We start from the raw sequence: 26,178 nt of genomic DNA, 5'->3' as shown, positions 1-26,178 counted from the left end.
CCCTAGGCAATTTATTCCAGTGCTTCACCACCCTGACAGGTAGGAACTTTTTCCTAATGTCCAACCTAAACCGCCCTTGCTGCAATTTAAGCCCATTGCTTCTTGTCCTATCCTCAGAGGTTAATGAGACCAATTTTTCTCCCTCCTCCTTGTAACAACCTTTTACGTACTTGAAAACTGTTATCATGTCCCCCCTCAGTCTTCTCTTCTCCAGATTAAACAATTTTTTCAATCTTTCCTCAGAGGTCACATTTTCTAGACCTTTAATCATTTTTGTTGCTCTTCTCTGGACTTTCTCCAATTTGTCAACATCTTTCCTGAAATGTGGCACCCAGACCTGGTCACAATACTCCAGTTAAGACCTAATCAGCGTGGAGAAGAGCGGAAAAATTACTTCTGGTGTCTTGCTTACAACACTCCAGCTAATATATGAATGATGTTTGCTTTTTTTTTTTTCCAACAGCATTACACTGTTGACTCATATTTAGCTTGTGATCCACTATGAGCCTCAGATCCCTTTTCGCAAAACTCCTTCTGAGGCCGTCATTTCCCATTTTGTACGTGTGCAATTGAGTGTTCCTTCCTAAGTGGAGTACTTTGCATTTGTCCTTATTGAATTTCATCTTATTTACTTCAGACCATTTCTCCAGATCATTTTGAATTTTAATCCTATCCTCCAAGGCACTTGCAACCCCTTCCAGCTTGGTATCATCCGCAAACTTTATAAGTGTACTCTCTATGCCATTATCTGAATCATTGATTAATTTGTTGAACAGAATGAGATCCAGGACCGATCCCCTGTGGCACCCCATTTTATATGTCCTTCCAGCTTGAGTGTGAACCACTGATAACTACTCTGGGAATGGTTTTCCAACCAGTTTTGCACCCGCCTTATAGTAGTTCCATCTAGGTTGCATTTCCCTAGTTTGTTTATCAGGTCATGCGAGACAGTATCAAAAGCCTTACTAAAGTCAAGATATACCACATCTATTGCTTCCCCTTCATCCACAAGGCTTGTTACCCTGTCAAAGAAAGCCATCAGGTTGGTTTGACACAATTTGTTCTTGACAAATCCATGTTGACTTTACTTATCACCTTATTATCGTCTAGGTGTTTGCGAATTGATAGCTTGATTATTTTCTCCATTATCTTTCCAGCTACAGACGTTAAGCTGGCTGGTCTGTAATTGCCCTTATTTCCCTTTTTATAGATTGTCACTATATTTGCCCTTTTACAGTCCTCTGGAATCTCCCCCGTCTTCCATGACTTTTCAAAGATGATCACTAATGGCTCAGAGACCTCCTCAGTCAGTTCCCTGAGTATTTTAGGAAGTATTTCATCAGGCCCTGGTGATTTGAAGACATCTGACTTGTCTAAGTAACTTTTAACTTGTTCGTTCCCTATTTTAGCCTCAGATCCTACCTCATTTTCATTGGTGTTCACTATGTTAGATGGCCAGTTGCTACTATTATCCTCACTAGTTTTTGCTTCCAAATTTTAAAGGTTGCCTTTTTGCCCCTAACAGCAAAAATGCTAGTCAGGATCCTGGACTGGTCATGTCACTCTGTTACGTGGTCTGTTCTCTTTTTCTAAAATAGAAGTGATAGCAATATAGAAACCCAGGGGGAATTAATGAAGGAATTATTTATGCTTGGACAGGGGACAAGGCTTATAACTTGTTATTCTGGGCAGCAGTTATGAGTCTATATTGTGAATTGCAGAGACATTTTGATACTTGGATGACTACATTTTGAAATAACTCTAGACTCTTTTTTGTACAACACACGATAAGCCTGTGGGACCCATTGCCACATGATATCACTGAGGCAAAGAGTTTAGCTGCGGTCAGAAAAGATTGGATATTTATATGGATAACAAGAACCTCTGGAGTTAGAGTAGCAAAGAATAACTAAGAGAGTCAGGAGGGACTTTCCCCTGTGGGGCAAGTTATTCCATTATCCCCTACTACAGGGTTTGTTCCATCTTCCTCTGAAGCAGAAGGTGGTGGCCACTGGTGGAGATGGGCTCCTGGGGTAGATGGGCTCCTGGTCCGATCCCAGTTTGTATTTGGCAGAGGGGAGAGACTGCTAAAGTACTCATTAGGAGGGCAGTTTGCTCCAATCTTGGCCACTGCTTTAGTTTAGGTTTCAGAGTAACAGCCATGTTAGTCTGTATTCGCAAAAAGAAAAGGAGGACTTGTGGCACCTTAGAGACTAACCCATTTACTGTTCCTCAGACGTTCTTGTTAACTCCTGGAAATGTGCTGGAAATGGCCCACCTTGATTATCACTTCAAAAGGTTTTCTCTCCTCTCACCCCGCTCTCCTGCTGGTAATAGCTCATCTTAAGTGATCACTCTCCTTACAATGTGTATGATAAACACCCATTTTTTCATGGTCTGTGTGTATATAAATCTCCTCCCTGTATTTTCTACTTTATGCATCCGATGAAGTGAGCTGTAGCTCACGAAAGCTTATGCTCAAATAAATTGGTTAGTCTCTAAGGTGCCACAAGTCCTCCTTTTCTTTTTGGTTTAGTTTAGAAATTGCCAGTCTCTCTGGCAGGGGGTGCTAGGAAGAGAGTGTAGATTGTTGCAGCTCCCTGCCATGATGAGGGTGAGAGGGTTTGAACTGACCTTCATATTGAATTGTTTTACCCCCTTGCATCCCCTGGATCTCAGCTTCTGAAATGGGGTGTGTGTGTGTGTGTGTGTGTGTGTGTGTGTGTGTGGTGGGGGAGTGGGGATGCTGCAGTGTGGGTGTGAGACACACAAGCCGGAAGGAGCGATTGGCCCTACACTGAGGATGAGTTTAAGTGGGGGGGGTGTGTGGGGAAATTGGGGGGGGTGTCTAAATGAGAGGTGAGACACTAGAGGAAGAGAATATGGTTTTCGCAGAGAGGGGAGGTGATGGGGTGGGAGGCTGGAAATTTGGCAGAGGGCAGGTGTGTGGAATCATTCCAAAGTACAATATTCCGTGACCCGCAGTGGCTGCCTGTTGGTTCCTGGGTGGAATTTAAGGTGTCAAAAAGAAACCACCATCAATATTCGAATGACTCAATACTGGTCTACAGGTGAAATTTGAAAACCATCAGGGCTGCATGGACAGGTGATGGCATTTAGGAGAGGAAACCTCTTCTCCACTAGCTGAGCTGAGGCCAGTTGAGTAAGGCTGATCTTTATGCACTTTTCTCAGGAGACCTGGGTTCAGTTCCTGGCCTGAGTATAACTGAGAATCAGACCCCAGGTGAGATGAGGTTCCAGCACAGCAGTAAATAGACTGATGAAATCTTTGCCTGGAAGCAAAACTGAAGGAAGTGTGTGTGTGTGTGGGGGGGGGAACCCAAACAGTATTTGGCTCTTTGTACGTTGCAGACGTGCAAACCAGCTTCCCATCACAAGGCATCTTGGTGTATTGAAAGCCCCAGAGGCCCCCAAAGTAGCTAACGGCAGCAACAGAAAGCACTATTACTTGCTTCCTCTGTTGTAGTGTGGCTTCCAAACCACCACCACTCCACACACCCCCAGAAGAGCTTTTCCTGTAACTGGCGGGCAGTAGGTAGAGTATTTTATGGTTTTATCTACCGGGAAGATTGCAGTGTAACCTGACCTGTTTCTTAGAATCCAGAACGATAACAAGACCCCAAAATAGAGAGAGACAAAGCAGGCTGCTTCCCAAGGTAGAGAGGCACAAGTCACCCCACCTTGCTTCAGGCTGTCTCGGTGCAGACTGACTACACAAGCTCCAGATCCCACACTTCTCTACACAGCCCCTAGTCTGCAAGCACAACCAGGAAATCCCTTATACATAAAGAAAGAGCTTGAAATTGTAAAGACAATTTTCAATGCCCCTCAGTGGGTATACCAGACAGCACCCTACAGAAAGGAGATAAAAAATGAATCACCTCTCCAAAGTCATCGACGAGAGTGGGAAGGGAGTTGCAAGTAAATAAGACACCACTCCTTAAAGTTTTTAAAATGACAACAGAAAGGAAATGGGTTGGGATGTTCAAATCCATGGTTTCTGGTTGCAATCTTTTCTCCCATATTGTACTAGATGACCATGAAGGCTGCAAGGAGCAGCAGTAATTGACCTGGTGTCCACTGCATAGTTCGTATCAGAACTGGTCCGAATAAAAAGGGGAGGGACATTTAATGAAAACTTTTTCAAAATCCCTTAAAAATAAAAAAGTGGAAATTTGGGGAAATTTTGACCAGGCTGTTTTGTCAAGGGGGGCGGGGGGAGTATTATCAAAGGGGGGTATTTCATGTTTTGTCAACCTTTTTCCAGAATTTTGAAATAAAAAAAACCCAAAACCTTTTCACCCTCTGGGGTCCATAGATGCTTACTCAAATTACTACCCTTGCTGGAGTCAGCTACAGGGTTGAGTGGAAACTTCCATCTAAGCTATCAGTAATTGTCAAACAGCTACATTCTGCTCTCCCGACTTAGGATACATCTGCATAGCAGCTGGAGGGGTAATATACAACTCAGATAGACCGACCCATGCTAGCTTTGATGGAGCCGGCATTCTAAAAATAGCAGTGTAGCCATAGTAGCGTGGGCAGAAGCATGGCCTAGCCACCCGAGTACTGTCCCGTCTGAGACGCTAGGTGCGTATTCAGACAGCTAGCCTGTACCGCCGCTTGTGCTGTTATGGCCACATGGGTATTTTTAACATGCTAGCTTGATCAAAGCTTGCATGTGTTTGCCTACCTGAGCTGGAAATTACACCCCCCGCTGCTGTGTAAAACAACTTGCTTACAAAATCAGACATAAAAATGCAAAAGTGTCCCAGCACACTAGCAGTGACAAATTGCGGACTTTCTCCTTTTTACCATCTAATTATAAAATAAATCAACTGGAGTATAACTATTGTGCTTACATTTCAGCGCATAGCGCATAGAGCCCTCTAAACAAGTCATTGTCTGTATGAAATTTTAGTTGGTACTGACTTCGCTAGGGCTTTTCATGTAGCCTGTTGTAAAAGTAGGCAAATATCTAGCTGAGTTGATGTACCCCCGGAAGACCCCTGCGCATCCCCAGGGGTTCATGTACCCCTGGTTGAGAACCACTGCTCTACACTCCAGTGGCATAGCTACAGTGCCGTAGCTATGTTGGCATATCCCTATGGTGTAGACACTTCCTAGAGCAACAGAAGGGGTTTTCCCATCAATGTAGGTAATCCACCTCCCTAAGCGGGGGGTAGCTAGGTTGATGGAAACATTCCTCTGCCAACCTCCAGTTGCGTCTATACCAGGTGTTACGCTAGCTTAACTGTGGCACTCAGGGATGTGATTTGTCACTCCCCTGAGTGCCGTAGCTATGCTGACCGATGTTTTAAGTGCCAGACCAGGCCTAACGCTCACCCAACACAACCAAGAATCAACATCTTGAGAAATATACGTTACTAAGAAGGTTTACAAGGCCTGGGCATTGGTTATAATGTTTAAGGCAAAACCGTTTGGTTTCCAACAGGAACAAGACATATCAGTCAGCATCAAGCTAGTCATTATCACAGTGATGTACTCCTTCCTCTCACTGGAACATGTGATCGAAAGAGAAGGGCTCAAAGTTCCTCCTTAGTCTTCCTCTTTCTTAACTTTAAAGGACATCGGCAACTTTCAAATCACATTTCCAGTATTGCTAACCCCAAATGTTAAAAAATTATGAGACAGAACCCCCAAAGAATCACGTTATGAGCCTGAGAGCAGATGGCTTATGGCCAGTACTGTGGCTCTTTGTTGCCTGGGGGTTCTCCCTATGCTGGGGAGCTCCAGCGGGTCTGGGTCCACAGCCTCATTGTGCAACCAGAATTGTGCCCAGCAGCCAGAACGAGGCAGAGCGTCTGAGCCTACCTCTCCAAGAGCATAGAACCACATGGGGATTAAAAAAAACTCAGACATTTCCCATGATTCAGAACCCAAAGTCCCTATGGGACCCTTTCAAATACCCAAAGCAATGAAAGGTGATGGGAGTGGGCAAACTGGATCTTCCTCTCCTCCCAGGGTGCCTTGGTGGAGTTCTCCCAATGCCACAATGGAATTGTTGATAGACATTGGAACAAAGTCATTGATTTTTACCCTCGTTTAAATCTAAGTGTGTGGTGAATGTTCATAGGATGGGGTCGCCATGGGCCAAAGACCAAAAACATCCAGCAGGCATCTATCCACTCAACAGCAACATTACAATCAATGCTGAAGCAAGAGGAAGAGACGGGGACAGAAACTAAGAGACAGAAGTGGGAGCCAGACAGAAACTGGAGGGAGGATAAGATAGGAAGAGGGAGAAGCTGGAGAGAGAAGAAAGAGAGGAGACGTAACTAGCTCTGCGTTAGGTCACTGGGAGTTTTCTGATGCACCAAACTCCCATAGGTTCTGGGTACTGATCCTAGTGTGTCATGACCCTGGGGACAATCAGCGCAGGCAGCTGGGACTAAGTTTGTTTGTGGTGTAACAGCGATGCCCATCATCTTGGCTGACACATCAGGGACCTCCAGAGCTAAAAGCATGTTACAGCATGAGCCAAACAGCGAACCCTCTCTGGCTGGGGCTATAACAGACTCACGACATCTGTGGATCGGGTACAAAGAGCTCTGACGCACACTGGCCCGCGGATTACGTAACTATGAAAGTCAGTAGAGTTACTGGGACACCAGCGATGAACCCTGCCATTTTCAGGTCCTGAAAGCCGTTCATGCAGATAGCATAACCAACCACAAGCATTGAAAAATCAACAGGCAGGCGCCCCCTGAAATTAGGAGATTGGCTTAAAAAGCAGGAGATTTTCAAAAAAAAGTAACAGATTTTGCGTTCTCTTTCTTTGCCTTCTCAATACTGAACCTTTAGGGAGAGCTCGGGTCTTGTTGTCAAGCTTTCCTTTGTAAATACCAGGACAAGAAACTTACAACAACATCCAAAAGCTGGGATTCTTACCTAATCACGGGACTCTAGAAGCATTCAGCAAAGTCTATCTTGGCAGGATCCAGAGCTCAGGATCCCAGGATTTCTCCCCTCCCATCCCGAGTCCCAAACCAGGAGACTGACTTGCTTCCAGCCACCCAGCCTCCATCACACCCAGCTACCCCTCCTCTGTGTTTTCTCTCTTTCCCAGGCAAACAGGTCACCTGTTCTCTACCACTCACTTTGTTCTCCAACACCTCTGGCTGATTCTTCCAGAGGACACGGGCTCCAGCCATCAGTTGCCGGGACACAGGGTGTCGGCCATTCTCTGTGCCCAGACAGCCAATCAGCAGTCACACCTGCCCTCTAGGGGGCCTCTGCAACAATCACACACCCTTATCTCACCACCTAGATACTTGAGGAACACATAGGGGAAACTGAGGCACACACACAGTATTCAGAGAAAACATTAAGAACATTCCCATTTTGTCATATCTCCCCACTTCTTTTATGTTCCCTCACTCAGACCTTAAAGGACCTTATTTCCCAGCTGCCTCTGTTGGACCCCACTGATGCTGTGACTTCCTTCCTACCCCTTTTGCTAGCTGTGCAGGCCCTGAGTGTAAACATGCCTGCCTCTCTGCCAGCCCACTCCTCACTGGCATAGCTCTGCTGTTGCACTGTTCTCCATGCCATTATCTATAGCATGGCTCCACACCCAATTCAGGGAGGAAGTAACTGACAGCTAGACAGGCAGTGGGGGTTAATGTAGGCACAGCTGGGCTCACAAGAGCAGCGAGAAGCCTGGAAGCTGGCTGGCTGCCTAGCCAGTTCTAATGGAACTGAAACTAAACTCCAGTTCCACTAGAATGAGCTTGCATGCGGCATCTGTCCCTCAGAGCAGGGACAGTCCCAATAAACTGGGACAAGTCGTCGTCCTATCCTTGGTTGAGCACTTGGGAGAGGCTCTTTTGAGGCTGTTGCTTTCAGAGGATAACGTCTTTGGTTTTTGGTCACAGGAGGCCGAAACTTGGCTCCATCTTTCATCTCCTAGCACTGGCTGGTGGTCTTGCTCGGCCTGTTGTGCTGAAAGGTGCTTGTGGCTGCCAGCAGGTGAATCGTAAAGCCAAAGACAATCACAGACCCTGTTAAAGCCAATGGGTGCCAGGTACTCTCTTTCAGGCTCAGCAGAAGGAACAATCAAGCCCCTTTTTGTGGTGAAAACAGGTGGGAGGCTACCACCCAAGGCAGTAGGCAGCTTGGCGGGTGTGGGCCAGAGTGAAGCTGTGTGTGCTGAGGCTTTTCCCTGGTTATAAATGCAGGGTCTAGGGTATTGTTTGCAGCCTGTGCATGTTGTGGGGGGAAAAGCTAGGGAAAGCCATTGTGAGCACAACCCTGCAAGGAAGCAGAGAGACAGAGCTTCTTGGACACAGCGCTCACTGGAGGGGAGGATGTGGAGATTTCTGAGCAAGGAAGTGTCTGCTGTTCTTTGTTTCTACTGAGTTCAGAGAAACTGGATTTGTGTGTGTGTGTGTAAATAAATGAGATTTCACTAAGAATAGACCTGATTTGTCTCGTCGATTTCTCATCCTAATGGAAACAACCCCACAGGCCCCCCAAATATTGGTGAGCCACTTGGGTGAAAGGGGCAGCATGGCCCCTCCTGCCTGCTGCAAAGACTGTCCTACACACACTCACCTTGAAAGTCTCCCCTGAAGGGATGACAGCTGGATTATGAACACCCCTTTGCTCCCCTACCTGCCGGGGCAGGTCATGAGTGAGGTCCCTTTGTCTGTACTGAGGCCTTGTCTCCCACACACAATCCCTAACCAGACCCTGCTACTATGAGCAGAGCTCTCTGGCTCTGGGTCTACAATGCACACTCTTTCCTAGACCGCGCCTCCCTCAGTCAGGCTTTCTGTGCATGGTACATTTCTGGCAGTAGCACTTGAGTGCTGCAGACAGCCGGGAGAGCTGGGTCACAGACTGAACTTTACTCTTGCTTAGGGCTGGTTGAAAATTGGATTTTTAGCTAAACAAAACTGTCTGCAGAGAGTGTCCACTTTCCTCAGGAATGTCTGATTTTTGTTTAAATCAGAAACCTCAAAAGCAACAATTTTTCAGTTTTTAGAAAAAAACGTTTTGGGTTTTGGCAATTTTTAGTAAAAATTATCTGGTTTTGGTTGCCAAAAATTATTTGTTTTTGGGGGGGGTGGGGTTTGACACACAGTTAAAGTTTTAACAGGATTGAAGGGGGAAAGAGACTTAGTCCATCTGTGATAGGTAGCGGGGCCAGGTATTTGTTCCGGCTGGGTCTTACAGTTTCGTTTTCTTCTGTCTTCCCGGCTGCAGGAGCCTCCGGAGAAGAATCGGGGCCCGTGAGGCTGAACGGGATTTGGGGAGAGTCGGTCACTTTCTCTCTGGTGATTCCAAGTGGAAGCCGGGTTGACAATATAGTCTGGAACGCAAAGTCAACTATAGCAATTGTGAAACCAGGAAAAGAAGCCGCACCCCAAGTGATAGATCAACGTTACAGAGAGCGACTGAGAGTCCTGGACGGGGGCTACTCATTGCAAATCATGGACCTAAGCCAGGAGGACACGGGCACATACACGGCACAAATAGCCACAGAAGGAACCACTGAGCCCATCTTCCAGAGATTCGCCCTGCATGTGTACAGTAAGTCCTGGACAGAGATTTAAACCATTTCATCTTAAATTCTTCAAAACAAATACATGCTACTCTGAAACCTTTATGACTAAATGGAGCATTTGAACCTAGGAAAGCATGTGTCTCATATATTTTGAATATGATTGATTCACACTGGAGGAATATTATTAAAAATACAGGGCCAGCTCCTGGCCTCCATTCTGTCTACATTACCCTGCTACAGCAACAAAAAGCTGTTGGAAAGTTGACGTATTGGAGGTTTTCCAGTGTAGGAAACTCTTGAGGTTGTTGTGCAGGCTCTATCCTTCAACTTCCCTCCAGTTCACTGTTCTGGTATAGAGGATATAGTTGGGAAAAGAGAGCATGGCCAGAGTTTTTTGTGCTCCAGAAAATCCCTGGCTGTCAGAACAGCCTCTCAACAACCTTTGCAGGTGGCACAAGTTGGAGCAGCCCTAAGGCTGCTCCTACTTGGGACATAGGACAAAACAATTCTAGGTCTGAGAGGCATAAAGATAACATACAGCCACCATTGGCCATTCCCTCCAAGTCCTGTACCAAGCAGAGCTCTGTTGGATCCAAGGATCTAGGTCAAAAATGAGACAAAATATAGAAGATTTTTTAAATGTTCTGTATCTTGCTGAACTTATGATATAAAATACCTGATTATCTTGAAATTTAGTTGGGATTTGTTGGACCCATTTTTCAGTTATCCCTCAGCCTGGACTCCAATTTTGCAGGAACAATTTCATGCCCACAAATACTTGTATCTGCATCAAACTGTATACACAGATGACAGCAGCTGGACATCCAGTTACCTCATTTACTTCTGCAATTTGTTGCAGGAACAAAATTCTGGGAGCGAACCTTTACGGGCAGACTAACTCCTGCAATATTAGAGGCCAATTCCGTAAATTTAGTCCAGTAAAATACTCAAGGCAAAAAAACGATATTAATGCAAAGTAAAGATTGTAAACTTAGATGCCAGTGCTGTGGAGCAACTACACACATACTTAAAGTTAAGCATGTGTTTAAATTTTTTCCTGAATAGGGATAATTTTCCGGATTCGGGGCCGTTTTACACAGAAAAGTCGGGAAACTCAACATTTAGTAGTCTCAGGCACCACTTAGAACATCCAGAACATGAGACGAGAGAGTGGTGCTCAGTAAAGTGGGGATGGAAGTTGGGGATCTATTGTCACGAATTAAGACCTGATCGTGCTCCCATTGAAGAAGAGTGCAGAGCTCTCCTGGATTTCAAGAGGAGCAGGAGCAGGAGATTAGGTTGAAAGAAGGACGTTAATTAATTGCACCTGGCCATGGAAATGCCAGGCGGAGAGAACAAATTAGTCTTGGTCAGTGTTCGTCCTGCAGTGGGTCACAAACCACAAGTAATTCACAAAAGGTGACTTGGGGGCTTGTGCGGTAGTGAAAATTTTATTCCAATCTAAAGCAAATATAAAGGGGCTGTTGAAATTTAGTGGGTTTTGGTTGGCCCTCTCGCAACAACAGGAGAAAGGGGACCAGTTGAAGAGGAGTCAGGATCCAGGGACTGACAGGTCCACAGACAAATCAGAACTCTAACCCTCAGCTGGAATGACACAGCAGGCAGGCAAGGAGGGAGTGGGGGTGGCATGGTCAAATTAAGGCAGTGGAGAGAGACATAGAGAGCAGCAAACCAGCCAAGCCCAGCCCCGCGCCTGGGTGAGTGCAGCAGCCTGAGCAGTAGCCCAGAGCCAGATCATTGGGGCAGCAGAGTCCAGCCATGCCAAGCTACAGTGGGGAGCCGTTGGGGCCAGAGCCGGGATAGTGGGCACCCGCCGTGCAACAGGTAACACTACAGTCAAGTGCGGTGAGTGGCTGGAGAGAGCAAGGTGGGGACCATGGGCAGAGAGGGCCAAGTGTAGGGAGATGTCACCAGGCAAGAGACCTTAAAGGCTGGACTTGAGCGGGGACGTGAACCCAACAGGAAAGCCAATACAGGGGAGAAGGGTCCTGCCACCGAGAACATGACGGTGTGTGGCCATTGCCAGAGCAGGTGTCTGACCCAGGTATCATTGCAGCCAGTGTCTGGAAGAGAGGCCTGGGATGTGTAAGGAACAGACTGTGAATTTCCTTGACTTCCCGAGACTGGTTTTTACAGTGCGGGGTTCCTTTCACCTTCTCCGTTTTTCCCTCAAGGGTTTTCAGTTGCTGTTTAATAAACTGTATTGGTTTAAACTCAATGCAGTGATCACTGGGTCAGTGAAGTGGCTGATGGGGAGAGAGCATCTGGGAGTGGGGACAACCTAGCCCCTGTCCTGAGTGACCCACAACGAGACAGGGAGTTAAGCCTCCGCAGGGATCCTGGTCCCAGCCTTATTGGGGTTATGAGGATTCTGCAGCATGGGAGGGAGAGCGGAAGACGAGTCCTCAAGGTCAGGCAGGCAGGGGTAAAGGTAGCTGGGGCAGAGACACAGGGCTGGCTCTAGGGTTTTTGCCGCCCCAAGCAGCAAAAAAAAAACAAAAAAAAAAACGGGCCGGAATGCCGCCCCTTGAAAAGTGCCGCCCCAAGCATGTGCTTGGTGTCCTGGTGCCTAGAGCCGGCCCTGCAGAGACAGATCCTTTTGCTATCCGATTCCATCAGGGTAGCACAGAAGCCAGGAAAGTTCCCCATGATAGCGGGACCCTTTCCCTGCTTACACAAAGAAAATGTCACTCCTCCACTCCCTGAACATCCTTAGCCTTAATATTCTATGTCAACCTCTCAACCCCCCACCCCTCAATAAACCATACAGATTTATTATTATCATTGATTTTTTTTTACTCTTATAATAAATGTAAGGGGGTCATGAACATTTTTGACTTTGAGTAAAGGGCTGCCAACATGAAAAGATGAAACACTGCACCACGTGGATGCAGAGAGAATTAATGGCATGGAAAGAGAGAGAGAGTTACCAGCCCTTTTGGAAAGGAGTATTAGAAACGAGACTTCATTGCCCTACGAGAAGTCCTGTCATGATTTTCAGATTTTGTAATATATATGAAGAGATATTGCTGATCTCATGCACCGTGCTGTTGTTATAGAAAGGGACAAGGTAATTGAGGTAGAGGTAATTGACGGAAAAGCCTACATTGCAAGTACACCTCAGCTCATAGAAAAAGGGAATGGGGCAAATTCTTCCACCCATCTGAGCTATGCCTGTCTGAGGAAATGGAGTTCAGAAGCTGCCCAGGAAATGGATGTTGGCAACGCAGCATGCTAATGACTATGAGTTCTATGCAAAGATCAAGGGCACCTTGTGTTGCTAAAACCATCAGCAGCCTGCACATGGTTACCAGCACATCACTTGCTTGCTGCATGAAAGCCCAGATTCTCAAAGGAATTTTGGTGCCTAACTCCCATTTATTTCAATGGGACATAGGTGCCTAAACATCGTTGAGGAGCTAGGTCTAAATTACTACTTGCAGAAGTGAAATCCATGAGATTCAGAAGCACATGTCTACCAGGCTTGTGGAAGGGTTATTAATGTTGCAACCCAGATCACTTGGAGCTGGAATGACTCAGTATTAAGGTAAAATATTAGCAGCTTTATTGAGCACCCCTGTCCCCAAGGGTCCTGTCCCCCAGCATGCACCAGGTCTCATGCAAAACCCAAGATGGAATCTTCATTGCTTGCTCTATTGTGGGTGATCTAAAGTCCTGGTCAGGAACAGAGAAGGGGATTTTTAGGGAGGTGCTCAGAATTCTCTGTTGGTTTCAAATCTGTATGACCAACCACTAGAGAACAAAGATCACAGTGAATTTCCATTACATAACCAAATAAAAGGTTACAGTTCTCAGAAATTAGCATTATCTTTTGACTAAAAGGGCTGTCACTTAGTTGTGGGGAAATGTGACCTCTTTCTTCATATGGTGACGTTGCTCACAAGGTTGAAGGTTTACTGGGAAATTAAAGAGAAACCCTAACTTCTTAGATTCTCCTCTGCTTTCTCAGCTTCTAGCTGTTGCACATTTAACCAGACTAATCAAAAGCCAAATACAGACTTAGTATGTAACAGGGCTTATCTGAACCATCATCCAAGACTTGCATCTTATAGTAATAGCATTAGTACCATCCATGAGCTAATAAAGGATAAGGCTGACTTCACATGCATAACTGAGACTGGGTTGGATGCTGCTGCAGGACCATTACTGGCACAGGTGTCACCAATGGGTATATCATTCAGTGTGAAGTTAAGGAGGTGGGGTATATGGGGAAGCTAGGCTCTTTGTACAGAACTATAAATGCAGAAGATCTCTACCATTAAAGGTAGATCTGACCAAATGTGTCCGTCAGGTGTGTGTGTGGCGGGCTCGGGTTCAGCTGGTAATATGGGATGGATCGTGGGGAGGGGATGGGGAGAGTAATACCTTGTATTTAGCTGTTTACCCGACCCGAAGAAGAGCTCTGTGTAACTCGAAGGCTTGTCTCTCTCCCCAACAGAAGATATGACCTCACCCACTTCATCTCTCTCAAACCCCGGGACCGACACAGGTACAACAACACTGCAAAAACTAATGCAGGGGCATGCTGACCATCTACGTGAATCTGAAGAGTGTAAACGTCACCTAAGGAGAGGAACCGTATAGGGTGGGAGACTAAGGCATCATTGGGATGAATATGAACAGGATGAAATGACCAGCGGCTATTTTAAGATGAATATAAAAGCAATAATACAGATGTATAAGGCTGAGGAACAATCTCCCCAAGGACATGCTGGAAGCACCAGCTTGGGACATAGCTAAACTCTACTAGACAAAGCATTGGAAAATATACTCTAGGGAACACACTTCCACTAGTCTAGGGATGGACTGTAATAGATGGACTTAACATTTGCAAAACTTTTAGGATTTTTTGATAAGGACTCCTGGATTTTTTCTCCTGTTCTGGTGGTTTCAGACACATGCTTGTAAGAATCTGCTGTTGTTTTGCTTCCCATCAGTGTTCTCACCATTTGTATATTTCTCCCAAACAGAACGACTGACAGAGTCAGATATCAACATCGTCCCCAGGCAGGACTCCATGCGCACTGTGAATGGGACGTGTAACGTCACCCTGAACTGCTCCCTCCCGGGGGGAGGAGAGAACGTGACCTACACCTGGACCCAGACAGCAGAGAGCTCTGTTGTCTCCAGTGGGGCATCCATTCTCATCTCGCACAGACTCGGAAGGGAGGTCTCACCTGTTACCTGCACGGCCAGGAACCCCATCAGCAACAGCTCAAAATCAATCTTCCCACAGGAGGTTTGTGAAGGTAACATTCTACAGCAAGGATTTCTATTACAAAAAATTCTCTTCACCTTTTAGGCTAATCATACATTATTTGCTTAGGGGTACAATTCACCCCCTGTGTAAAGGACCAGTACAAGCCCTGTGCCCCAGTTAAACCCCACACAAGCCCTCCTTTAATGATTTAAGCTGAATATAGACCTTGGGCTGACCCCTCCGGTTGGGGTGAATTTCACCCTGGTGACACTGGGAAAATATTCTTTAAAATAATCTGTAAAAACAATTAGAAATAGATTTTGTCACATTATTTCTGTCAACTCCAAACGCAGCATTTCATCCTGATCCGATTTTGATCCTGACAATACTGATTGTATAGATTCTATCCAAAAAGATCAAGAATATCCTTTTATGCAGGTAGTGTGGTTTAAAGGGGGAAAGCTGGTCAGAAAATGGGGTTTTTTACCTGCAGAAAATTTAAATATTTTGGGAGAAATATTTTTCTGAAATGTTTTGGCCGAAAACCTAAATAGCTCAATTTGGAAATGCTGCCACCATGCCTTATGGGAGTTGTAGTTCAGATGCCTCATATTCCATTCTCTTCTATACACTAGGCTCCTTGATCAGAATATATCTCCCATGGTGCACCACAGACTCCGCTCTTTGTGAGGGGAGGTTGTGTATCATGGGAATCACTGGCCATGGTGCATTATGGGAGATGTAGTCAAGTTGGGGAGCCTGAAGAATAGGGAAATGCGGCAACCAAACTACAACTCCCATGAGGCATAATGGCAGCATTTCCTTAATGAAATATTTCAGGTTTTGGTCAAAATATTTTTTTTTTCTGATAACTGATTTTTTTTTTTCTGTTTTCTACCTCTGATTTCGGGGGGAAGGGGATCAAAATTTTCTGTGGAAAGGAGACACTTGTTGCAATAAATTTAATTTTGTCAAAAACCCAATTATCCAATAAAAACCAGTTTAGATGGATGCTTTTTGACCAGCCCTATAATGCGTCCTTAGTGCAGATGAGAATTAGGTTGGCAAAGTCCTTAATCAATTCCAGGTCTTGATTCTGCAATCAGACTCCAGCATCCATACAGAACTTCAAAGGGACTATGCACAGGGATGTAATCACATGGTTGAAGAATCTTAGGGTGACCAGATGTCCTGATTTTATAGGGACAATCCCAATATTTGGGGCTTTGTCTTATATAGGCGCCTATTACCCCCCACCCCCGTCCCAATTTTTCACACTTGCTGTCTGGTCACCCTGTTGAATCTGGGCCTTTCCCTGAAAGTATCCAAACCTCTTTCTTCAGCTGTTCAGACCAGAACATTTCTTGAGGTATGGGCTCTCTTACAAAATTTCCTGTATGGTCTCACTCTGAGTAGGTCATACTTACCATAGACTGCATTGATTGTGATATTTCAGAACTTCTATTTCCAAAGAAAACCAGGAAGTGTAGAGTCTGCAGCAAATATGGATTTTTTTTAAATGGTAATTCAAAATCTTTATAACAAAAAAAGTTCCAAATTTGGTTTGAGTTTTAGATGAAACATAAGGTCCAATCTTATTTTATCCAAATCACTTATTATTTTAGTAAGTGGTAGCTATGGCCAGATCTTAAGGTCTTTACTCAGTTTTACACACACATTACTCAGACAAACTCTCATTAATTCCATCACGGGGTTTTGGTGGCAACATGAGACATGAATGTGACACTATTTACAAGCATTCAGTTAAAAGGGGCTATTCTGAAAACTCTCATGATCTGCAGGTATCATCCTATGGTAAGACCAGAAAGCACCTGGGCAGCTCCCTACCTGCATATGGTCATTAGTACTTTCACTGATTCTGGCAATGCATATTGATATTTCTGGAATCAAGAGATAATCTCATGCCCTCCTTCCTGCCACACTGTGATGCTGTGCATATGTATCCCAACTTTGATGCAAAAATTGGAAACAGTAGCCCAGATTTGGGGCTATGCTGCAGCTGCTTTATGCCAGGGGATTAAAGGAAGGAGGAGCACAGATCCCAGTCCTGTCCTAAAATCCGAGGGAGCACTCTCTATCTTCTTGGAGGGTGGGGCAGGTCCCCCTCCTCCGAGGCTGGAGTAGAGGCAGTGAAGTCCTCTAATCTCCTCACCTTCTATAAAGGAAGATGTGACCCCAGTGAAGAAAGTAACCTCCAATGCAAACTCAGCTTTTGGGGAGAAAGACAGACAGATAATTGATAGAATTTTTTACATATAGGGCCTTATTCTCATTTACACTAGAGCCAGAGCACCCATGTTCCCTGGAGGGAGTGTTATTCAGTAACAGACATCAGTAAAACAGGGAGGAAGGCAGGGAGTTAGGGTGGGACCAACTCAGCCATATGGACAGAGCAGTGCACAGGGTTTAATAAAATTGTTCAACATTCCTGGTATAGCAAAAGGGAATAAGGTACGTTTGTTCAATGTAACCTGCCTTCAGCTTCAGTCTTTGCTAAAGCAGCACACTAAGTCCCCTTTATATGCCTCTGGCAGCTGTAGTTTACATTAACACCCACTTTAAGACCCTTTTACCTAGTATCGGGGATCCTGGGTGTTTGTACATTCCGGTCGGATGCGGGGATGCAGCATGTGTAGACATACTTACCTAGCGCCAATAAGAGCACAGGCAGCTGCCTGGGCTGGACGCGAGAACCGCCTTCCTAGGACCCTGGGTGCGTACTCGAGCGATTGCTGGTCATGCTGCTGCAGCTTCACTGCTGTTCTTACTTGAGCTAGCTAGATCAAAGCTAGCTCGGGTATATCCACTTGAGTGCCAGTCACACCTCTGACGGCAGTCTAGATGTACCCTTAGTCCCGCTCTACACCCAGTGTTTGTACCGGCGTAACTGTGTCAGCTGTGGGTGTAATTTTTTACTGAAACAGTGATAGTGGTACAAACCATACAGTTGATGCCAGAGACCAGTAAAGGGGCCTTAGGGCTTGGCTACACTTGCAAGTTAGAGCGCATTAAATCAGCCCCAGGCGCCCTGACTCCTGAGGTGTCCACACTGGCAAGGCACTCAGAGTGCCTGGACTCTGCAGCTGGAGCACTCCTGGTAATCCCCTCCACGAGACGCATAAAGCTTTGCTGTGCCCTGGCTGAACGACATGTTGCATTCCCGCACTGTGATTGGCCTCCGGGAACGTCCCATAAGCCCCTGAAGTCAAGTGGCCGCTCTGGTCATTGTTTTGAAGTCAGCTGCAGTATGCTTATCTCCTTCGGGACAAAGCAACCCATTACTGTGGAATGCAGCTGCTGAGGCAGGCGTTTGTGTGTGTATGTGAGGGAGAGAGAAGCGGGGGATGGGTGGGTCTGCTGCTGTCTGAATTTACAAGACAGCATGCCGACACACTCTTTCCCCCCCACATACACACAACACACTCCCTGTCACACTCTACCCTCCCCCCCCATTTGAAAAGCACGCTGCAGCCACTCGCACACTGGGATAGCTACCACAATGCACTGCTCTCTGTGGCCCATACCACAATGCACTGCTCTCTGTGGCATTGCGAGAGATGCTAACGTGGCCACGCCACTGCGCTTGCAGCTGACAGTGTGAACCCACGGCAGCGTTTTCCCTGCTGCTGTCTCCGAAGGCTGGTTTAACTGCCAGTGCTTCACATCTTGCAAGCGTAGCCAAGCCCAGTGTAGCCAAGCCCAGTGTGGCTTATTTCCTTTTGCCACAGGAACAGCTAGCCCAGTAGAAGCACTTTTATAGTGATATAACTGCGTCCACACTGGGGAGGCTACACTGCTTTGGCTGTATTGGTATAGTTAAATACCAATATAACTATAAATATAGTTAAAGCTTATCAGCTCTGAGAAAAAGCAACCATTTACTGTTTGCTTTGAGTGAATGAGAGGTCGAGGAGGAGTGGGGTCTGAACTTACAAGACAGCATGTTGATACACTCTCAGCACCCCAAAAACTCAGTCTCTCTCCCCCCACATACACACAACAAACTCCCTGTCACACTCCACCCCACGCCCCCGTTTGAAAAGCGCGTTGCATGCTGGGATAGCTGCCCATAATGCACCACTCCCAATGCCACTGCAAGTGCCGCAAATGTGACCACGCCAGTGTGCTGTCAGCTGTCAGTGTGGACAGACTGCAGCGCTTTCCCTACTGCGCTCTACGAAGGCGGGTTTAACTCACAGTGCTCTACATCTACAAGTGTAACCATGCCCTAAGATGAGGAGCATCAGGGCTTTGTCCCTACTCGGCCCCACCCACTTCTCTTTCTCTCTCATACACCCACCCACCTCTTTTATTTGGCTGGCTATGGAGCTGCCAAGGAATTTGAACTCCTCTGAGATAGGTTTCTTATCTTATCCCCATTCTCTCCCCCATGCTGCATGCTGTCCCCACAAGCTGACCTCTCAACGTGGAGATCTACAACAGTGGCCACAGAAACTGGTGAGCTCCCCGACTCCTTTTTGGATATATTGAAATCCTGCTTTGCGCGCCAGTGTGGCCCTGAAGCGGGCAAAGCTGACCAAGGAAGGATCACCCCATGGTAGATGGATCCCTGGGTGGTGTAGGCGTAGTGTTTAAGAACTGGGTAGCGTCCCTTTAAATACTTGTGAGCCCTCAAGTTGTGCTCATTGTGTCAAGTGTTCTAGAATGATGCCACTGAACTCTGCCAGAGCAGCAATGTATATATATGACATACAAGGCAGTGTATATATGTGCCTAAGCCTAACCTACATATATTATCTCTGGTGGTCTCCTAGAACACAGAGGGCACTAATAGCTGGCTCACAAACTATTTAAAGGGGCCCTACCCAATTCCTATACACTCCAGTAGGACCAGCATAGAAGCTGCTATACCGCTACCTTTCCTGCTACAGATGTAAAGGACATGGGTGGTTGGAGGAAAGGGGACAAGGCCAGGTTTTTGTGGGGATCCACAAATGAAAAAAAGGTTCAGAACCACTAATCTAAAGCGTTCAGCTTGCTCACAATAGAGGGAACACAAAGGCCATGGATCTGTGCGTTCTTACTGCAGTGCAGCATGTGTGGGGGGCAGGGGAGGTGTGATGGTCTGGGGGCGGGGGAGAAGGGTGACACAGACTCTGTTGAACAGCATTATGAGGCAGGGAATGATTCCTGACCTTCTCCCATGCATCCACCCTGCACCTAGTTTGGCTACTTGAGGCAGCTGCCAAGCAGAATATTTTTGTTCATATGCACACGGTTCAGTTGCAAATGTAATGAATACTGGGCCTGACTCTCAGTCACCCTGTTCTTGTGCTTGGGACATGCGGGGGAGGGAAAGAAGATTCTCTGGGGGCCATTTCTGCCCATTTTAAAGCCCTCTCTGCTTCTGGAATGACCTAGAACCTTGGATAGGTATCTCTTTTAAAGTATTTTAGATCTAAATTAATAAGGGTCTTAGTGTGACTGAGAATCAGACTCCCATAGGTTTACAAACACAGCAAGATAAAATTTGGCATTTTATTCACCAAATCTTTAGCTAGAAATACACACCTCTGTTTGTCTGTCGCTGACTGATGTAGATCTTCATTCAAAACTTGTTTCAGAGTAACAGCCGTGTTAGTCTGTATTCGCAAAAAGAAAAGGAGCATCCGATGAAGTGAGCTGTAGCTCATGAAAGCTTATGCTCAAATAAATTGGTCAGTCTCTAAGGTGCCACAAGTCCTCCTTTTCTTTATTCAAAACTTGCACTTTAAAGATCTGCGGGACAAAAAGAAGTCCGACCTCCCCCACCCATTTGTGGGGGGGTTTATTGTTTTTTTTTTCTTTCTATTTCTCACTGCTCAGTCATCTGCAGTTGCTGATTTAGGCGAGGAGTGGAAACAAATGTCTCAAGAAAGGCTTGCTCAAGTTGCTCTCATTAGAAATGCTGCAAAATGCTCTGCTTTCTCCAACATTTGCTGCAGAGCAGGTCTGCCCAGTGTAAGCCAGTGGCTGTCAATCTTTCCAGATGACTGTACCCTTTAAGGGTCTGATTTGTCTTGTCTATCCCCAAGTTACACCTCACTTAAAAACTATGTTTTGAAAATCAGACATAAAGATAGAAAAGCGTCACAGCACACTATTACTGAAAAATTGCTTGCTTTCTTATTTTTACCATATAATTATAAAATAAACCCATTGGAATATAACTATTGTACTTACATTTCAGTGTATTATATACAGAGCAGTATAAACAAGTCATTGTCTGTATGAAATTTTAGTTGGTACTGACTTCGCTAGGGCTTTTTATGTAGCCTGTTGTAAAACTAGGCAAATATATAGATGAGTTGATGTACCCCCTGGAAGACCTCTGCGTACCCCCAGGTTGAGAACTACTGGTGTAAGAGATCAAGGCCTTGAGGGAATGCAGATGTATATGGGGAAGTAGCTCAAGATAATGGTGGAACCTGTAGTACTGAAAGGACTTGAAGAGCAGAAATCAGTGGGGGGCGGATTTTAAGGAATGGGTTCACTTCCACTGAACTCAGGAGGAGATATAATACGTATTACAGTAGCATCTAGATGTCACAACTACATCTTGGCCTTGTTGTGTTAGGTGCTGTACAAATATATAGCAAGAGACAGTCCTTGGCCCCAGAAAGTGTGGGACCAGATATACAAAACTATTTAGGGATGCAGATAGACATGAAGTGAGATTTCCAAATGCACCTGAGCAGGTTAGGTGCTTTTGTCAATTTCACTAGGCACCTATTTGCATATTTACACCTAAATACCTTTGCAAATCTGGCCCTTGCAGTCCAAATAGTGGTTTTTTCTTTCTGTATTGGGATGGGGACTAATGAAGGGTTGGTCGGGGGATGCAAGAAGGGTTGAAGCCTTGGAGGTTGTTGTTTATTTGGGTTTTCAGTGGAAGGGGTGTTGTATTTTTTGCTTTCTCTGATAATTTTGCTTTGTAAAATCAACACAAGCTCTTCCTGTAACCCCCAACCCCCAAATCCAACCCTGCATGTCGAGGGAGGTGGGTTTTTTCGTTTGTTTGTTTTAAATGCCAGACAAGAGGCTTTGCTGAGCATCTTCTCTGGACTTCAGGTGTGACCCAGTTCTTTGAAGAGGTGAATGTACCTCAGTTTCAGAGAACGCGCTTAAGAGCTTGATCTTTATGTGAAACTTCCACTGAGCTTTGTGCGGAGGGTTACAACTGGAGTTTTTGTGTAGCTCTCTTACACAAAGTGGTACCATTTTAGCTATACCAGTATATCTGGAATATTGCACCCCCCCAGTATGGACACAGTTATACTGGGATAAATGTGCCTTAGATCAGAATAGCTATTGCTATATGGAATGGGGAATAAGCTATTCAGGTTGTGACAGATACTACAACCATAAGTAGCATCTTAGAGGACTATTGTGTTCATCTTATGAAAATTACCAGTGCATGGTCTATGGATCTTTGTGGGGCAGGGACTGTGTTCAACAGCATGTGGGGGGGGGGTTACCACAGCTCCTCCAAGAACCAAAACCATGGAGGGGGTGGGGGGAATTTCTTCTGGGACAGTAAACAGCCCCAGAGAAGTACCATTTCTAGCAAGAATACCATAAACTACTGCAGGCCAGGTCCCAGAGGCCCAAGAGAACAAAAAGTTTTTTTATAGAAAAAGCTGGATTTAAACAGACCCAAGGTGCTCATCTTGGGCTACAAACTGACATGACCTGTTCACCAAGGGGTAAACCCTTAGAAAAAGGTAAAGCCCCAGTCTGGAGGGAGAAGGATCCAGTCCCTGCCCAGAAAGTGGTGATGGCTAAAGACCTGGGACCTAAGGGTATGTCTACACTGCAACATAAGCCTGGGCTTGAGCTCGGGCTCAAAGCCTAAACCCATTTGCATCTACACTGCAATTGAGCTAACCCAGGGCTCCACACTTCAGGTAAGCCAAGACCTAGGACACAGGGTCCGAGCCCTATTGCTTTGCCCTGTAGATGCTGCCCTGCTTGACTCCGGTCCTGGGAATCAGCCATAAAAATCCCACAATTCCATAGGACAGCTTCCTTAATCTTCTCTATCCCAACAATCTGCAGTCCGTTCTACTGAAAACAGAAGCCATGTCCCCTTTTGCAAATGGCAGCAGCTCGGGTCAGCATTAACCCATTCTCTTCTGATCACTGATCCGCATACGCACTATCAGAGAGCCTGTTGGGTTCGCAAGGGAGAGCAAACCGATCAAGCCTTTTGCAAAGTGAGCTGCTCCAAACTTCCTGTAACATGCAGGGCAGGCAGTAAAGTTTTCCCACAGTGCATCATGGTCCTAGGGCTAGAGGCGACCACATTTCGGGGGGCTGCTAGAGACTCTGGGACATGGTTACTTTGTAGTGCACACAGCCAAGTCAGTGTGGACATCAGATCCCTAGGTTCGAGCACGGGTTAGAAGTCTTAACGTAGGGTTAAAATACAATGTAGATGCTCAAGCCCAGGGTTCCTTAACATGGGTCATAGAACCATAGGGTTAGAAGGGACTGCAAGGGTCATCTAGTCTAATCCCCTGCCAAGATGCAGGATTAGTTGTGTCCATGTATGTTGTGTCAGCTGACTTGAATCTCACTAACGCTGGGCTTACATTGCAGTGTAGACATACCCTAAGAAGGCATCCCTTGAGCAGACCATGGTCCAAGGTGCAGTTACCTCAAATCTATGACACAATTATAAGGCACATTTATCTTGGTATAAGGGGTGGTTCCAGTATAAATATATCAGAAGAAAAAGCACACCCCGTAACCATCATAGTTCTATCGAGACAAACACTGAGTGTTGACCAGCCCTTGTAGCATTCGTTTGTAAACTGCCTGACTGAGGGCCAAATTGTGAGTGGCCTTACTAGGTTCTTATGGAAAAGTCCTAGAGAGTTTAGCAGGGGTGAAACAAACAGAAATCTATAGAAATGCAATAAGGTTTCTAGAGAAATCAATCTAAAAACCCATCGAACTTAAAAGAGAATAAGGTTCTTTCTTCATGTATTTTGTCCTATGAATTAGAATTCTATAGCAGGGATAAGGAGGACTTGTGGCACCTTAGAGACTAACCAATTTATTTGAGCATAAGCTTTCGTGAGCTACAGCTCACTTCTTCAATGAAGTGCAAAGACACCTTAGTCTTAGTCTAAGGTGCCACAAGTCCTCCTTTTCTTTTTGCGAATATAGACTAACACGGCTGCTCCTCTGAAACATAGCAGGGATAGAAATCTGTAAAATTCTCTCTATGGGGTTTTCCTTAAGCAATGCTCTTCTGAGCAAACACTTGCTAAGAGCTTGCTAACTGAACACATGGGACCTAATTCCCCACTGCCCTGTTCCCGGTATCATTTACAGCGGTGGAAAGTGAGGACAAATTGGGTATAAAACACTACCATGCTGATTTTGCTTCCTACTCAGTTTGTAAAAGACGACACAAGCTGCAAGGCAGTGGGGAATCAGGCTCCCAGGGCAGAGCTATGCAGAAACCATGGAGGGGGGGGGGGATGAAGTGAGCTGTAGCTCACGAAAGCTCATGCTCAAATAAATTGGTTAGTCTCTAAGGTGCCACACGTCCTCCTTTTCTTATATTATAGCTTCAGTACTTTTTTTGTTCATCGTTATTACTGCTATGACTAAAAGCACATCGTTTCTTTCTTTAAAGGCATCACAAAGTCTTCCGCTCTAGGTTTAGCTGCGGGTACATGTGGAGGTGTAGTTGCAGTTGCAAGTGTATTAACTGCAGCACGACTAGTCAGACGGCGGAGAAAAAGGGGTGAGTGTTTCAGTCTTTGGGAATCTGTCTAAACATCCTTAGAGCTGGGAAGAAGCCAAAATTTCCATTCGGCAGGAAATTCTGCCATTTCAGAATCTGGTTTTGTTCCAAATGAGAAGGAAATGTCAAATTTCAAAATTCCCCAGGACACAGAATTTCTGAGAAAAGCATGAGGTCCGTCAAAACATTTAGTTTTGATAAAACAAACATTTTGTATATTTGTGTTTATATATTTTGTTTTATTTTATATTTAAAATTTTATTCTATGTTATAATTTGTAACCCTAATTTAATATAAAACAAAATAAATAAAAAAAATCAGAATGGTCTGTTCCTCCAAGGAGGCGCTGGGAGGGAGGGGAGGAGCTGGCTGCCAGTAGGCGCTAAGCACACCCTATTTTTCCCAAGGGTGCTCCAGCCCCGTAGAGTCGGTGCCTAAGGTCTAGGTTTACTAGATCCTTCCTCAGCACAGCAGACTGGACTTGGTGACCTCTTGAGGTCCCTTCCAGCCCAACATTGCTGTAATTCTAATCACGGGTGCAGCATCCCACCAGCACTGGGTCTCTCATTTTGGAAGTCCGTCCTGCAGCGGAGCTCAAGTGTAAGGCATCAGTCCCATGGGTGACCGCGATGGGAGGAGGCTGCCTTGGTACCCCAAGGAGCACTGCTGTCACAAGGAAGTTTAGTCTTAGGGTTATGGCACTAGAATAGGATTCCTAAAATCTGGTTTCAAATCCTGGCACTGCCCCAAACTTCCTGTGTGCCCTTTGGCAAGTCACTTGCTCATTCTGTGCCTCAGCTCCCCATCTGTACAATGAGGGTGATTAAACTTCCTTTGTCTGGCTTTTGATTTAGACCAAACCCTTTGGGGCAGGGACCATTTCTTACTCTGTGTCTGTTCAGTGCCTGACAAAATGAAGCCCTGCTCTTGCTTGGGGATGTTGGGATTGAAGCCTCCCCTTGCATCCCAGTCCCCACCCTTACCTCCCCTGCACATCTTACGTCACTCTACGTCCCTTCCCATGTGCATCTCCTTTTCCTTCCTAAGGAAAAGAACCCATATTATTTATCTAATGCAGACAGGAGACAATACAAGAAAAGAGGGATTTTTGGGGCGGGGGGATTATTTGCTAATTGTATTACTTTAAAGACTGTTTTCTTTTGACTTTCCTTTCTCAGAAAGCCAAAGGCTAAATCCAGAACTTCGTGATCTAGGTAAGACACAGTCATTCCCCAAACAAGCAATTTCACTTTCCAAATCTTACTTTCCATTTGTACAATTGTAGGGAAACAAAACTACATTCTGCTGATTGGAAACAGGTCAGACCTTGCAAAAAAAATTAAAAACAAACAGCCGAAGGGTTTATTTCATGTACTTCTCTTTAGGTGGATGGTGCTTAGTTTAGGATTGAAATTAGGCAAAGGTTTCTAACCATCAGAGGAGTAAAGTTCTGGAACAGCCTTCCTGGGAGGGCGGTGGGGAACCTAACTTGCTTAAAGATTGAGCTTGATAAGTTTATGGAGGGGATGGTACAATGAGGTTACCTACAATTGCATATGGCCATCCACGACTGCTATGAGCAATGGCTGGAGATGGGACACT

General features: G+C 45.6%; 1 protein-coding gene across 4 annotated transcripts in view; it reads left to right on the top strand.

Annotated features, from left to right (window-relative positions):
• LOC125625802 (SLAM family member 9) overlaps positions 1-26,178 on the top strand; it is a 45,629-nt gene that overhangs the window by 6,944 nt on the left and 12,507 nt on the right. For 3 of the 4 annotated variants that reach the window (XR_012666013.1, XM_075123079.1, XM_075123077.1), the window contains exons 2-6: positions 9,253-9,579; positions 14,566-14,844; positions 19,230-19,274; positions 24,466-24,576; positions 25,755-25,790. Coding sequence is in view for 3 of the 4 variants with exons in the window: in XM_075123079.1 (XP_074979180.1) it covers positions 9,253-9,579; positions 14,566-14,844; positions 19,230-19,274; positions 24,466-24,576; positions 25,755-25,790 (798 nt within the window). In the remaining variant the exon portion in view is untranslated. The remainder of the gene's footprint in view (positions 1-9,252; positions 9,580-14,565; positions 14,845-19,229; positions 19,275-24,465; positions 24,577-25,754; positions 25,791-26,178) is intronic. The other variant, XM_075123078.1, reaches the window with a different exon arrangement.

This window comes from Caretta caretta, chromosome 24 (assembly GCF_965140235.1).
Source record: "Caretta caretta isolate rCarCar2 chromosome 24, rCarCar1.hap1, whole genome shotgun sequence".
NCBI classification, from domain to species: domain Eukaryota; kingdom Metazoa; phylum Chordata; order Testudines; family Cheloniidae; genus Caretta; species Caretta caretta.
The sequence above is the reverse complement of the archived record's forward strand: the minus strand, read 5'-3'. Positions and strand labels throughout refer to the sequence as shown.